The 15,635-nt window shown below is 39.1% G+C and overlaps 1 protein-coding gene across 14 annotated transcripts in view; it reads right to left on the reverse strand.

Annotated features, from left to right (window-relative positions):
- Window positions 1–15,635, reverse strand: part of EYA1 (EYA transcriptional coactivator and phosphatase 1) — a 329,699-nt gene that overhangs the window by 13,136 nt on the left and 300,928 nt on the right. For all 14 annotated transcript variants that reach the window (XM_034668180.1, XM_034668178.1, XM_034668179.1 and 11 more), the window contains 5 exons: window positions 12,904–12,962; window positions 12,632–12,792; window positions 11,551–11,665; window positions 11,289–11,410; window positions 6,527–6,627 (listed from right to left, as the gene is read on the reverse strand). In XM_034668180.1, coding sequence (XP_034524071.1) covers window positions 6,527–6,627; window positions 11,289–11,410; window positions 11,551–11,665; window positions 12,632–12,792; window positions 12,904–12,962 — 558 coding nt within the window. The remainder of the gene's footprint in view (window positions 1–6,526; window positions 6,628–11,288; window positions 11,411–11,550; window positions 11,666–12,631; window positions 12,793–12,903; window positions 12,963–15,635) is intronic.

The following is a 15,635-nucleotide window of genomic DNA, read 5'->3' on the forward strand; positions in this document are numbered from 1 at the left end:
ATAAAATAGACTTAAAAAAAACAACAACAGAAAAGATCAGTGAAATCAAGAGCTGGTTCTTGGAAAAGTTAAACAGAATGGACAAACCTTTAGTTAGACTCATCAAGAAACAAAAGAGGACTCCCATAAATAAAATCAGAAATGAAAGAAGAGAATTAACAACCTACACCCTAAATACAATGCATTATTAGAGACTACTATGAAAAATCATATGCCAACAAATTGGACAATGAAGAATAAATGGATAAATTCCAAGAGCCATATAATCTAAAAATAATCAGGAAGAAATAGAAAATCTGAACAGACCAATTACTAGTAATGAAATTGAATCAATCAAAAATTTCCAACAAATAAATGTTCAGGACCAGATGGATTTATAGATGAATTCTATTAAACATATATTGTTCCAATTTTAGTTAATGTGCTGCTGAAGTGAGTAGACTAGCAAACATCTATAGAAAAGTTGATATTCTTCTGAAAGTATTCCCAGCAATAGAGAGGAAGAAAAGCTTCCAAATACATTCTACAGGACCAGCATTACCCTGATACCAAAACCAGGCAAAGACACTAATTAAAAACAAAACAAAACAAACAAACAAACAAACAAAAAAACAAAAAAAACTACTGGGATATAGATGCCTGATGAACATAAATGCAAAAATCCTCAGTAAAAATTAGCAGATCACATTCAACAATATATCAAAAGGATCTTTCACCGTGATCAATTATGATTTATTTTGTGGATGCAAGGATGCTTCAATTTCTGGAAATCAAAATGATATACCACATGAACAAAATCAAGGATATAAATTATCTCAATTTGCAATCTCAATAGATGCAGAAAAAGCATTTGATGAAATTCAACATCCATTCGTGATAAAAACTCAACAAAGTGGATTCAGAGGAATATACCTCCATATAACAGACGCCATATATGATAAACCCACAGCAAACAGCACACTACATGGTGAAAGACTGGGAGCTTTTCCTCTAAGATCAGGAACAAGACAAGATGTCCACTCTTATCACTCTTATTCAATGTAGACTAATTAGAAACAAAAGATAAATAGAATAAAATAGAAGTCCTAGCTGAAGCAATGAGATCGAAATAAAAGCCATCGAAATTGGTAAAGAAAAAGTAAACTGTCACTATTTGCAGATGACATGATACTATACATAGAAAACCTTACAGACCCATGCAAAAAGGTATTAGAACACATAATGAAGTAGCAAAAAGAAATTAAGAAAAAAATTCCATTTATAATTGTACCGAAAAAGGATAAAATACTTAGGAATAAACTGAATCAAGAAGATGAATGAACTATACCTGAAAACTATAAAACACCGATGAAAGAAACTGAAGATGACACAAATGAAAAGATATTCCATGCTCATGGATTCAAAGAGTTAATACTGTTAAAATTCCCATACCACCCCAAGCAATCTACAGATTCAGTGCAATCAATATTGAAATACCAACAGCATTTTTTCACAGAACTAGAACAAATCATACTAAACTTTGTATGAAACCACAAAAGATCCTGACTGGCCAAAGTAATCTTGGGAAAGAAGAACAAAGCTGGAGGTATCGCAATCTTAGATTTCAAGGTATACTGTAAAGCTTTAGTAATCAAAACAGTGTGGTGCTGGCACAAAAACAAACACATAGATAAATGGAACAAAATAGCCCAGAAATAAACCCGTATGTATATGGTCAATTAATCTACAACAAAGGAGTCAAGACTTTACAGTAGGGAAAAGGCAGTCCCTTCAATAACCGGTGCTGGGGAAATTAGACCATTACGTGTAAAAGAATCAAACTAGACCACTTTCTTATACGGTACACAAAAATAAACTCAAAATGGATGAATGAGTTGAATGTGAGACCTGAAACCATCACCGTCCTAGAAGGAAACCTAGATAGTAATCTCTCTGACATGGCCTTAGCAACATTTTGCTAGACATGTAAGGGAAACAAAAGCAGAAACTCTTGGGACCACATCAAAATAAAAAGCTTTTTGCATAGCAAAGGGAACCATCAACAAAATGAAAAGGGAACCAACTAAATGGGGGAAGATATCTGCAAGTAATATATCTGATAAGGGGTTGATATCCAAAATATATAAAGAACTTATATAAGCCAACACCAGAAAGACAAACAACCTGATTAAAAAATGGGCAGAGGACCTGAACATATATTTTTCCAAAGAAGACCTACAGATGACAATTAGACACATCAAAAGATGCTCAGTACATCACCAATCATCAGGGAAATGCAAATGAAAACCACAATGACCTATAACCTTATAACAATTAGAATGGCTAGTATCAAAAAGACAAGAAATAAGTGTTGGCGAGAATGTAGAGAAAAAGGAACCCTCATGCACTCTTGGTGGGAATGTAAACTTAGTGCAAACACTGTGGAAAACAGTATGGAGGCTCCTCAAAAAATTAAAAATACAAAATAACATATGATCCAGTAATTCCACTACTATTTACCCAAAGAAAACAAAAACACTAATTCAAAGAGACATATGCATCCCTATGTTTATTGCAGCATTATTTCAAATAGCCAGGATATGGAGGGAACCTAAGTGTCCACTGACAGACGAATGGATAAAGAAGATGTGGTATGTATCTTAAGGAATATTACTCGGCCATAAAAAACATGAGATCTTACTATTTGTGGCAACATGGATAGACCTAGAGGGTATTAGGCTAAGTGCAATAAGTCAGAGAAAGACAAATGCCGCATGATCTCACTTACACACAGGGAATATAGTCAGTTGTACTGTAATAGTGTTATATGGTGACAGACGGTAGCTACCCTTGTAAGGAGCGCAGTGTAACGTATAGGGCTGTGGAATCCCTGTGCTATACATCTGAACCTAATGCAACAGTGTGTGTCAGCTAGACTTTAAAAAATAAATAATAAATAATAAATAAATAAATAAATAAATGGACGTTTACTGATGAAGCCTCTGCCATTATGCAGAATAATGGATGCCTGCCATTTTCTCCCTGGTGTTCACAAGCGATTTTATTATAGCTTGTGAGCATTTTAGACTATTAAATAAAATAGTGAACCAGTCCAGTTCTGCAAATTCGAGCACTAAAATGTTTTGCAAAATCAAAACATTTTGCAGTTTTTCTAAATCAATTTTAACCATTTAGCTTGTCTCTCCTAGTTTCCTAAGCCCTTTTAAAAATCTAATAGAACATTCTTTTTCCCTGTAGAGATGTCTTTCATCTCTCTAAATAATATTCTTTTGCTTGAGGTAGTTACTTTTTTCAAGCTCAGAAATGAAATCAGTAAGTATTCTGCCAGTCACCAGTTTCATTATGGTCAATTGAAGTCTGTTCTGTCATCCTTGTTTTCTTTGCCAATATAGTCCTGGGCCTTTCAGTAATTTTATCTAATTCTATAATTCATATCATTAAAACACACCCCATCAAAGAGAAAAAGTTGAAGATACCTTTGTTTATTTAAAAGAACAACTTTCTTCCAAAAAGATCTCTTGAAAGAGTTTTCTGCAAGCACCTCTTTGTTCCTAGAAAGACTGTGGAGAGCGTAAGAAGAGCCATCTACCTATGGATAGCTTTCTCTGACCTGGGTCTTTTGCTGTCAGGATCTGCCAGGCTTTCTTTTTTTCATAGGATTCTATGTTTCCCTAATACAACATACCTAATAAGGTTAGACAGAATATAAGAAAGGAATGGTCAATTTGTCACTGTGGATGACAGTGATCTGAATTTTCTGTGAGATTATCAGGAAACAGAATCTTCTGGAAAATCTGTATGCTGTACATACACACATAAACAGTCCTCTAACTCCTGGTCACAATTTTGTCAGAGTTCCCACACCGATTAAGTCTCAAGGTGCAAAGAGTTTGTTTGTAACAGATATATTGGATCCTTACCACATATACTCCTCCCGCAACATCAAACCAGAGAGCTGAAGCTAAGAATACTCATTCACAGGCAAAAAATCCAAAGAAGATGTTCTTCACAGGCAGCTGTCGAATTCTTTCTGGCACAGGTGTGTTCTCCCAAATAAAAAGAATAACACATCCAAAGCTAAACAGTGGAAACGGTTCTCACTGTTCTGCAGAGAGCGCAAATACCCTTAGCCCCGTTACCACTTCCAGTTCTGATACCTAACCAAGAATTCCTTTACTTTTTCTATGTTATGTTCACCCATGATGGATATCTAAGAAACCTGCTTCTCTGAAAGGTTTAGGAAGTGACTTACCCACACAGAAGCCTTGCTAGGGCCCAAAGGATTCCTTGCATTTTAAGTCATCACTTTTATAAACATCCTTCTGCCTACCACAAGCTAGAAAGCCACATTTTGGCAAGCTTCTCCTGAAGCTAAACATTTCAGTGACTAGCAGAGGGAGGATGACCAGCCGAGGGGGCAGATTCACATCTTTGGCCCGGGGTGCAGGGGCATGAGACGCTGCTCTTCATGTCTATGCTGCTGAAATGTGCATGTCTACCCCACTAGCCACTGGGAGGTCCCATCTAGGAATGGCATGGAGGATTCCAGAGGCTCTTCCAGAAGACATGAGTCTGGATTCCCATCAAACATCCTCTTTAACTCTCCAGGCTTGAGTTTTGGGTATTCTAATTTAGTCTGGGAAAAATTTCATTTTATGAAAAGAGCCCGAAGGGCTGACAGATGTACCTAATGGTCATGGTGGTTGTTCACTGGTAAAGCTGGAATATCAGAACTAATGGTTATATGGCAAATGCAGCTTTGCATCAACCTCTGTTGGATCTGAAGCGTGTGTGGGTTTCCATCCGCACCGATCCCACTTGGGGAAGCAGGTACTCCTGGGCACACTGTCTGTCAATGGGTGTAAGTGAAATAATCTATTATTTACAAAATCAGGGTCTGTTTCTCTGCTTTTATTAGAATTCAGAGGCACTGAAGGTGAATTAAATCATCTTTAGGTTAAGAAGGCTGGCCACGTGTCGTGCTGAATGCTGCATCTATGTTCTGGTGACTTTATGGGTCACTGCTGTTATATACTGGAATACTCCGGAAGAGCTGAATTGTTGCAACCTTCATGGAAATATACAGTGATTTCTATGAGTCAGAGTGTGGGGAAAGGGAGGGAAAATAATTCTATTGGGTAACTTCATAAAATACTTAATGCTCTTCAATTTAAAAAATATTTAGAGGGTACAACTGCACCAAGATTTAGGGAGCTGTAAAAAAACAAAACGAAACAAAACCTGAAAACAAAGTCTCAAACAACAAACAAAGCAAAATAAGATCCCTACCCCTTGAGCTCACCTTTTACTGCTGAAACAGGCATCGCCACAAATAATTACTAACAATGCTAGCGTTTGTTGCACACTCTATCTACGTACCAGGCTCTGTTTTATGGGTTTTACATCTTACTCTAATCCTTAAAATAGCCCAGTGAGCTAGATGCTGTTAATATTGCCATTTGTAGATAAGGAAAGAGCAAGAGGAGGGATACATAACTTATTCAAAGTCACAGAACTGGTAAGCTTTCATTCAAACCCAGGCTGTCTGCTCAAACAGCCAAGCTATTCACAACTTCTCCAATTAAAGTGTGAGGGAGTACTGTTATAACTAAGCTCTTACAAACAAAGGAAATAGAAAAGGTTAGGTATGGGCACTGGATTTTGAAAAATGAGTAAGACAGTGACAGGAGGGCATTGGGGAAAAGAACATTCCGACAGAAGTGACAGCCAGGAAGAAGCGCTGGGTATGGCTGAAGGGACTGCAATGCCAAGTGCTGGGGTGAAAAAGATCGTCCAGGTAGGCTGTGTCTAGATTGTGAAGACCCTGAGTGGTCCCAGAGTGACGCAATGTGGTCCCCTTTTCCTCCCCTCTTTTGAAATGCAATGAAATACACTAATGAGCAAGTTTTGCTGAGGGAAATGGCAGAAAGACACTCACAGGGATGCAGAAGGAAAAAAAGGTGTATGATGGGCAAACTGGGAGTCACGGGACTCACCACTGGATCCACCCCCTTCCTCTTTTCCGAGCGTCCCAACGGAGGTGAGGTGTTGACCTTGTGATACAAAGAAGGCACTATACTCCAGGGCAGCAAAGAGTTTGGCAAACCAGCTCTGACCCACTGATAGAGTCTTTCTGAAGTGATGTTTAGAAGGTTCTTAGGCTGAATTCAGGCTCAGGTAAGTTTTGATCACTTGGCAGTGTCTGCCATGGGGCAGAATGGGACATGCTCACGTGAGCAGAGCAAATGTGTTATCTCTGTTCTGGATGACAGTTACAGCACGAAACCTTCCTTAGAAGTCTACATTTTGTGAAGACCAACCATCCATGACCCTTGAGTTCATGTATGGCACTCTTCAAAAAGACCATATTTATTTCATTCTACTCTGTCCTTTTTCATTGCTTACAGTTCTGAACACATTTGTAATTTGTTTCAGAGAAATGGAACTTGTTTAAATGATCCGGCTATGAGCATTCTGAAGACTGAAAAAGTAAATGGCATGAGATGTGCCATCGAGGAACACTTACCTTTTTTGCTCCTTGCTCTTCTTCCACACCATCTCCTATAACGACGTACACCACTTTTCTTCCGAACCTTTGAATTATCCTCTCAAAACAGCTTTCCTTTCCTAATGAATACAAATAAATTGTAAAAAGAGTAAAGTTTGGGTAACTCAGCACCACAGCACTTGAACTTTTTATATAAAATCCTTCCTTTATGCTTCTGATTCAACTCTATCCTTCTTGTGCAAACTGGAGAAGAGTGCTTTTAGATGCCATTTGGGTAGAATACGGAACAGCACAGTAAATGACAAATTGTAAATTATCCATGTGGTGTCTTATCCCTCGGGAACTGTCAATTTTATTTCATTTTTTAATATATTTATTTTTGTGAGGGAGCGAGGGGGAGAGAGCACACACGCGAGCATGAGGGGCACAGGCAGAGGGAGCAGCAGACTCACTGCTGAGCAGGGAGCCCGACGTGGGACTCGATCCCAGGGCCCCGAGATCATGACCTGAGCCAACAGCAGATGGTTAATCGACTGAGCCACCGGGTGCCCTGGAAATTGTCAATTTTAAAGATTTTATTTTTTCATTTATTTGAGAGAGAGAGAGAGTGAGAGCGTGCACCAGTGGTTTAGGGGCAGAGGGAAAGGGAGAAGCAGATTCCCTGCTGAGCATGGAGCCAGATTCCAGGACCCTGGGATCATGACCTGAGCTGAAGGCAGATGCTTAACCTATTGAGCCACCAAGAAATTGTCAATTTTAGTTTTCTTTTTCCAAAGCTCATTTATTAAAAAAGTAGGATCTAGTCAATCATAGTATAGCATTTGGGAAAAAAATAATGTTTTGTAGCAGTCCTTTTTTTCCTACCAGCTCAGACTTAAGGAAGGCATGCGATTCTGGCAACATATTTGAACTTGACTTAAAAAATGTTTCACAATATACCAAACTCTGAAAGTAATATCTGATCCCCAAGTCTATTGAGAAGGCTGAAAAAAACTGACTGGTTTTGTTATAGCAGGAGAAATCAAACAGTGGAATCCGTTTATTCCTTCGTTTTCCAGTTGGGATTCTATTTGAATGAACGACACACACACACACACACACACACACACACACACACACACACACACACACACACACCCGCCAAACCTAATGTGTTTACTTGAAATCTTCCGGTGAAACTGTTTCTGAAATAAATGTCAGGTAATTTGGGGCACTACAGAGAGATCACGCCTGCCCTACGCGGGCATCTAATGTCCAATAAAGCACTTTCCTAGAGGAAAAGCAGCATAAAGGTAACAGAATACCTTTATCTATCTATTATCTTTCCCATGTCAAGACTTCGCTCGGGCTCTCTGGCGGCTCATCCCCGCCGTTAATGCAGCCATTGTTGCTCCTTTAGAGAAGAAACTGGTGTTCCACGGCCCGGCTGCCAACAGGGTCATTTTAATGGACAATGGGATAGTTTATAGTTTTCAAATGTAAATGGCTGAGCCGCTGGCATCTCTTTCAAATAAGGATCAGATATACTCACGAACAAATTGCTTGTTTGCTTAAACAAATGTCTGCTTTATATTTGTATTTTGCACTAAAATCTCTGGTTTGCATCTGACAGAATGAAATCGGGCCAGCCTTATTCAAAGGATGTAATTTCAATGCTGCTTTAGCTGCCCACTAAACTGTGAAATATTAAATCACGTTAAGAAACAAATACAAAGCGTAGTTTTCACTGCAAAAATACACAATCAAAAACTTAGATGTCATGAAACTTTTTTCCTCCTTAGAGGGAAATGTTTGTGTGTTTTTGCCAAGTTTCCCTTTCATGGGAAAAGGAAGGTAAACTCAGTGTTATTTTAAGGTGAGGCTCTGGTGGACAAAAATATTTCTCGCCTATATACTATCTCCAATGGCTTCACTGTGAAGTCTGGCTCACATAGACATCTTTCATAATAAAGACTGAGAAATCGAAGCTGACTTTTAGAAGTTAATTAGAGGTCCAAAATATTCATTTTGTTGAATCCATTTTATCTGGGCAAACATCATAGCTCTGCTAAACGAGATCCAGTCATCTCCTTCAATGACTGCCACTTGCCTATAAGGAAAATTCCTGAGTTTTCTGCATTGACTCCCAAATTATATCTCATTTGATGGCAAAATCAGCAAAACGACAGGAGTTTCAATCTCTAGTTTTCTTCTTTTTGTTTTTCATTTTTTTAGAGAGAGAGAGAGTACATGCATGAGAGAGGAGAAGGAGAGGGAGAAACTTAAGCAGGCTCCATGCCCAGCCCCGAGCCCAATACAGGGCTTGATCCCAGGACCCTGAGATCATGACCTGAGCCAAAATTGAGTCAGGCACTTAACTGACTGAGCCACCCAAGTGCCCCATTTACTTTTCTTATTAAAAATACCATAAAAATGTGATTCTACCTCTGGTTTTAAGGTAATTTCTACCACCTTTTTTAATCCTCATTTTTAATTCTGTATTAATAAAGGTTAAAGTTCAGTATCACAAACAAAATGCCCATTAAAAATACCTAATATATACTTGTTATAATTTTCTATGATCCTAATATTTTCAAATTATTTAAATTATTCAGGATTGAAGCTCAATGCACATGACCTGCAATAAACTACGTGTTCTTTCCCTCTGGGGAGTTAGGCACTATCCCTTCCATTCTATAAACTTCTCTGGAAATTGTTCTTTCATGTGCTGATAAATGTTTACCATGGACTCCTGTTTACAAAACACAGCATGATTCCTCTTTATTGTTATGGATAACATAAATATTTGACTTCATGTAAACAGTAATTTTTATGGATATGAGAACATATAAAAAATTCTGGTTATGTTGGGCTACCAGGAATTCTTTTTGGTACATTCCTTTAGAGAGAGAGAGAAATCTCAAGAGGGGGAGGGTCAGAGGGAGAAGCTGACTCCCTGCTCAATGGGACTCCTATCCCAGGAGTCTGGGATCACGACCTGAGCCAAAGGCAAATGCTTAAGCGACTGAGCCACCCAGGCGCCCCCATTCCTCTCTCTTTCTAAGTGTTTTCTAGCATTCTGTTCTTGGTGCTTCTCAGGAGGCATCAGTCATTCTCCAACTCCAGCTATTTCCAACTTGACAGGGCTATGTGACTATCTCACAGGCTCTTCACACTCAACACTGATAAAACCAAACTCTTATCTTTCCCATCACACCTGATTTTTCCCATCAGTTAATAGTGTCAGTACTGACCCAGGTGTTTAAAAAGAACCTCTGTGTCAGCCTTCTTCAGAATAAACAACTGTTTATTCATCCATTTTATTGAACAAACATTTATTGAGCACCTAGTATGTGCTGGGTACCATAGCTACAATGATGAGCAACACAGATGAGCAATCAGTTATCAAGGATATTACAGTCTGATAGGGAAGTCAGACTATGAACAAATAAGTATAAAAGTAATTCTTCAGCAAAAATTTAGTAAATGCTTTTAAATAAAAGTATTGGAAGTATACGAGTGTAGTTAGATGGAGATAGATTACATTTTTGCCGTTTTTTCTTTACATAGCATTGAGCAGCCAGAAACAACCTTCTTCCCACCTACGAGGATCTTCATCCCCCTTCCCCAGGACTCACTAAAATAACATCTCATTAGGGTGATAAACAAGGCCACATATGTCTAGACCTAAGTCTGCCTTTCCAGCTTCAGCTTCCCATGACCCAAGACCATTTACGAGTTCCTCAGGAGGGAACACATTTTAATGTCTCTGTCCATTTGCTCTCACTAGCCCATCTGCCTACTAAACTCTTATGTATCCTTCTATACCCAGCTCAAATGCCATTTCTTCCTTTTAGTGTTCACTGACACTTGCCCTCTGCTTCCTCCTGGGTGGGAGTGAATATTTCCTCATTCAAGTGCACATTCAGGCACTTAGTGGTAGGGAACTCCCTAGGGTATAGAAAGGAGTCTGGACCCTAGAATCAGATCTAGTTTGACCCTTACCTTTACCAGCTATTAACTTGGACAATTAAGTCTCTGAGATTGAGCGTCCTCATTTATAAAATGGAAAAGTTGTGAAGATTGATTTTAATATGTAAAATGCTTAGTATAGTTCTGGGCATCTACTAAATATGTGATAAATGCTCATTTACATACTTCTTTGTCATATTACAGTTATTTAGATGTTTGCTTCCCCCACTATATGGTGATTTCCCTAAGAATGGGAGTCATGGGTGGTTTTTTTTTTTTTAATCTCACTTTTAGTCTGTCTTGGTTTATATTCCAACCAAATTTCACATTAGTTGTCTTTCTCCAACTATGATTCCTTCTTTCAAGAACTTAAATTTTTCTTGGGTATCCCCATAACAAAAATGGGAACTTAACTGTTTACACACATTGAATTAAAATAAAACAAAAAAAAAAGTTCCAGTGATAATAATTTAAAGAAAGCTATTAGAATTGTTTCACTTATACCTTGTATATCTCTATACTACTGTTTCAGTTTATTAGATATTTTTGTTGGTGTTATCTAAAAGACAAGATAACAATCCAGAACTGATGTTCAGCTGACAATAGTTAAAATCCATAGGTCTTAATGTTAGCCAGTAAAGTAACATTTTTTGAATTAAGCTGCACGTCTTATGATTTATATTTCTCTTGATGTCTAAAGCCAATTCTGACAATAAAATTAAATTCTTCTTCTAGTTTTCTGACACCTAGCATTATGAACAAAGTCTCATTCACTTCTACTAGCCTGAAGGGAAAGAGTCAAGTATAAAATAAAACAAAAGCAGCTCACCTATCTTTGTTGCACTGTAAATATTTTCTATTGGAAATACGATTCCTAATCCATATAGCAGGACTTTCGCCAACGCTGGGATAAGCTGAGTAGTTGTAACTAAAATATTCACACAATTCGTCCTATGAGAACAGAAAAGAAAAAGAGAGAGAGAGAGGAAAAAAAAAAAAGAACGTTGAAAAATGAATCTCTAAAATGAACAAACACGAACAAAGGCTATTTTCCAGCAAAAGCAGCATGGAGTGACTTGGGGACAGCCTACCGGGAGTGAATGAGCGTGAGTGCTTTCAGAGCCAGTGTCAACCAGGAGTCTGTCAGGGCTTCAATCTCAGCCCTCAGCTGCAGCCAGGCTTCCCTCTTGGCTGGACCAAGCAGGCCTGTGGATTTAAAAGCACATGAATTCCTTCCTTACCAATGTGTCTAGTCAACTTTACAAATAATAAACATTTAATACCACTCCTAATATCACCCTTAAGCTTTATAGTATTTCAGGTAATTTTTCACAGATTAGCATCCGTTTGACAAATTTATTTAGTACTGTAGGAAACATCTGTTGATTTTGCTTTCCTAGCATCCCTTCCCCTGGTTATAGAAGTCATCTCTTCATTCTGAGGAGTCGGCTCACACCATTTCTCTAATCATGGAGTTTGGACAGAGCCAACTCTACCGTCTGGCTCCCAGGGTAGGTGTATGACTGCGGCTTGGCCAGCGCAAATCAGTCTTGGAACTTTTGCTGAATCTATTGGGAAAGATATTTTTCTACCCAATCGAGGTGCTAAACTCACAGAATATAAACTTGGATCTGTCAATGGTCACCTATGCCACCTTATGGGAGGGACTGACCCAGAATGACTCCTACCCAAAGGAAAGCCTAGGCAAGAGATTCCGGATGTCACCTTTGAAGCCTGTGGATTTAGCCATGCTGGAAACCCCTAAACTTTTCATTACTAAGTCAACATATTTCCTTGTCAGCTAAAGCCATTTTGAGACATAGCTGAATGAGTTTTACAACCCATCTCAAGTGATTTGGCCCAAGGTGGTTAATCCCACATCTCCTTGGAAGGACAAACGAGTATCAGAAAGGTCAAGAAACGGACTCCAGGTCCCACACACTATGAAGTAATGGAGCCAGGACTAGATTAGACTAGCCAGGGTACCTGACTCAAGTCTAATATTCCTGTCACTAAATCACAGCAGAATAATCATGGGTCAGATGAAACGGCTCTAAAAAAGCTATGATATCCAAAAAAAAAAAAAAGTGTGATGTGAATATGTGTGGTACTTGGAGAATTTTAGCTAGACTATCTTAATAATCCAGTAAGATATTGGTGGTGGTTACTTGCCTCCAACGTTATTTTTGTAGGTATTGTAGATCTCTTTTACTCGTCTGTAGCGGAAAGCCAATTTTCTCATCCAGTCTACACCACCCCGCACACCGGTTGCCAAGCATAAGTTAGCACTGGTGGCTGCAGCAGGAAAGCCATCTGTTCCAAAGTTATATGTGCTATTTAGACGCAAGAAAAGCCCAACGTTAACCAAACAGAAAGTTCATCTTCATAGCTGAGCCATTAAACTCGAAAATGGAGACAATCACTTCACATTTCACTGTGCTCACCTGAGGTCTTGGCCATTATCATCCGAAGACACATCATCTATATGAACTTGGTCACATTCCTAAAATGAAATTAAAATGATACAGGTTCATTTTCGAGGAGCATCTTCGTTTTTTGTTTTGTTTTGTTTTTTTTTTGGAAAAAATCACATACAGATGTTTAACCCCACCCCCCCAACTTTAATTGGACGGTTTTTCCGCAATGTCAATCAGTAGGTGTCAGTCTTGTTAAGGTGGTATTTTTACCTACTTCACGTCCTCTTTTAACGCAAAAAAAAGAGCAATGCCATTAAGGACTACTGTTATGCAGCTTCGGAAAACACATTTTTGTGTTTAGAAAGGAAAGTGATTGAAAACAATTAGCATATGTGTTCCATAACCCTCAGGTACCTGAAGACATCATGCTGCTCAAAGCTGATTCAGTCAATGCCCAAGCATAACTGAAACCAGACATTTCGGCAAATGTAACATGCTAGAAAAATTAAACCTGATGCTAACTGCCAATGAAATTATGACCTCTGATTGCTGTTGAGCCACACACCAACAGAGCCTGAGGCCAGCGTGCTGAGGAGCCCAGACGAAAAAATCTGTTACTGGTTTGCCATTGATTTGAGAGATGTGAGTTTTATTCTTTGTGTGTGCGTGTGTGTGTGTGTGTGTGTGTGCGCGCGCGCGCGCGCGTGTGGACGAGGAGGAAGAAAGCATGGGAGACTTCAAAACCCAAATAAAAACAACTAAACCATGTGGTGTTTTTTACCTTTTTTTTTTTTTAACTGTTTCACTATTCTATATTCAAGTGTTGGATTTATGGATTTATTGATTTGTTGTAGAATAACGTGATGTGAACAGACCTGATTTTTCAATCCCAAACCACGTGTGAACTGTTTAGAATAGGAGTCTGTGATTTCAGACTACAGCTCGACTGGACTGAGTTGCTGATTCTGCATGTGTTTGCATATGAGCACCCCGACATCTCACCGCTGTATTCCCAGCCCCTAGGGTCACTGCGTGAGAAGCGTGAGAAGCAGACACCCAGTCAACATTTGTTGGACAAACGATGGCATACCAGTTTGGAGACACACAAGGTCTCCCCCCACCCGGAGACAAGGCACCCACACTTGGCTCGCTTTCGTGTTTCAGGCATGATTCTTTGCCATCAGGCTCAGAACACCCTGGAGGCCTTTATCATACTTATTTTCGTTAAAAGTTTTAGCTTAAAAATATTAATAAAAGATTTCCAGTTACGCATCCTGTATTTTAAAAGGTTCTTTTGACTAAGGCGCTGGTCATATTTCCTGTATGATTTTGTAAAATCTAGCCTATTTGTGAAGTGCTCAACATACAATTTGTAACAAAGATGACAGACGTAAAGTGCCACAGTAACACAAGGTGTATTTTTATGTTGCGGGTTCCTTCAGAACAATTTTTTTTCTCTCCACGGATTTGTGAGGAAGGGAGCAGGAGATAGAAGGGGAAAGAAACTCAAACCAGCTGTGGCTTAACAGAATTAAAATCGTGACCCCCCAACCTCTTCTCTAAAGCATCTACTTTCCAGGCAACCGCCTCCCAGCAAGCAGCAAGTTCCAAGGAGGAAAAGACTTTGACCTTGTAACCCTCCCCTGCTCTCCTGAGGTTCATAACCTCAGATAAGAAAGAGGAAAAGCGAGTCTAGGAGGCCGCACATGTGGACTGTGAATTTAACATTTTAAAAACAGGTCATTCCTGGAAAACATGTTTGGGAACTTCGCAGAGTTATTAATTTAATATTTCAGAAGATGAATGATAGTTGTGTTTTCTCAACAAGGTACATATTCTGGGTTTAAAGAGTGACTAAATCATGAGTGTAGACATTTCTGCCACTTATCTAGCCAGAAATACATTTTTTATATTGTTGGTAAATAACTCTTTTCGGGTGCACGGTTGAGTGTACAAAACAGGCAGGAGAAAACCAAGACAAACCAAACAAGCGTACCCTCCACCACCACCTCCCCCCCAGCAAAAAAAAAAAAAAAACCCAGAGACAAAAACCGAAAAACTCAAAAAGCCAGAGAGCCACAATGGAAGATTTTTGCCTTCTGGGAGAAACAGGAGGTGGAAGGTGAGGAAGTCCAAGAGGAAAAGCTACGTTAAAAAGGGTTTTAATCAAGGAATCACACCAAAGCTGACTTACAAGTTACTTAGTTAACTCTCGGGGTGGGAGAATTCCTCGGAAAGGCAAGGTGTTAAGAGGCTTTTCTTAAACAAATGCAGTCGTAAATCTCCATGACTAAGGGAGAAGCCAGTTATCTTCCAGTGACTGTTAAGGGGTCCATTGTTGCTATTGTCCCCCCACATCCTGTATTTGTTTGCTCCTGCGAGCTTTTTCCAAGTCTCTTTGTTCCCAGGGCTGAGGCCCTCCTTTGAAGGACGGTTCAGGACTTGGTTACCTCTGGTTTAGTATCAACAGCTTCCAGCTTCTACCCGCAGACGCCAAACTCCCTTCTCAGAGATGGGATCAACTCTGGTGTGGTGGCAACAAAGAAATCTTCATTCTTAATCAGGAGAGTTGTTTTGTAGAATGATTTTCATGAAAATGGATGCAAACATCAGGAGCATTTTTTAAAGAGCCTAATTAGCACCCCAGGAATAAAAAGAAATCATGAAAATGTCCAGGTAAAATATGTTTGCAGAACTGTCCGTGTCACTTAACGATAGAAACATTCTATGCTGCACAAACTTCGCAGGATAAGATACGT

This window comes from Ailuropoda melanoleuca, chromosome 9 (genome assembly GCF_002007445.2).
Source record: "Ailuropoda melanoleuca isolate Jingjing chromosome 9, ASM200744v2, whole genome shotgun sequence".
Classification (NCBI taxonomy): Eukaryota; Metazoa; Chordata; class Mammalia; order Carnivora; family Ursidae; genus Ailuropoda; species Ailuropoda melanoleuca.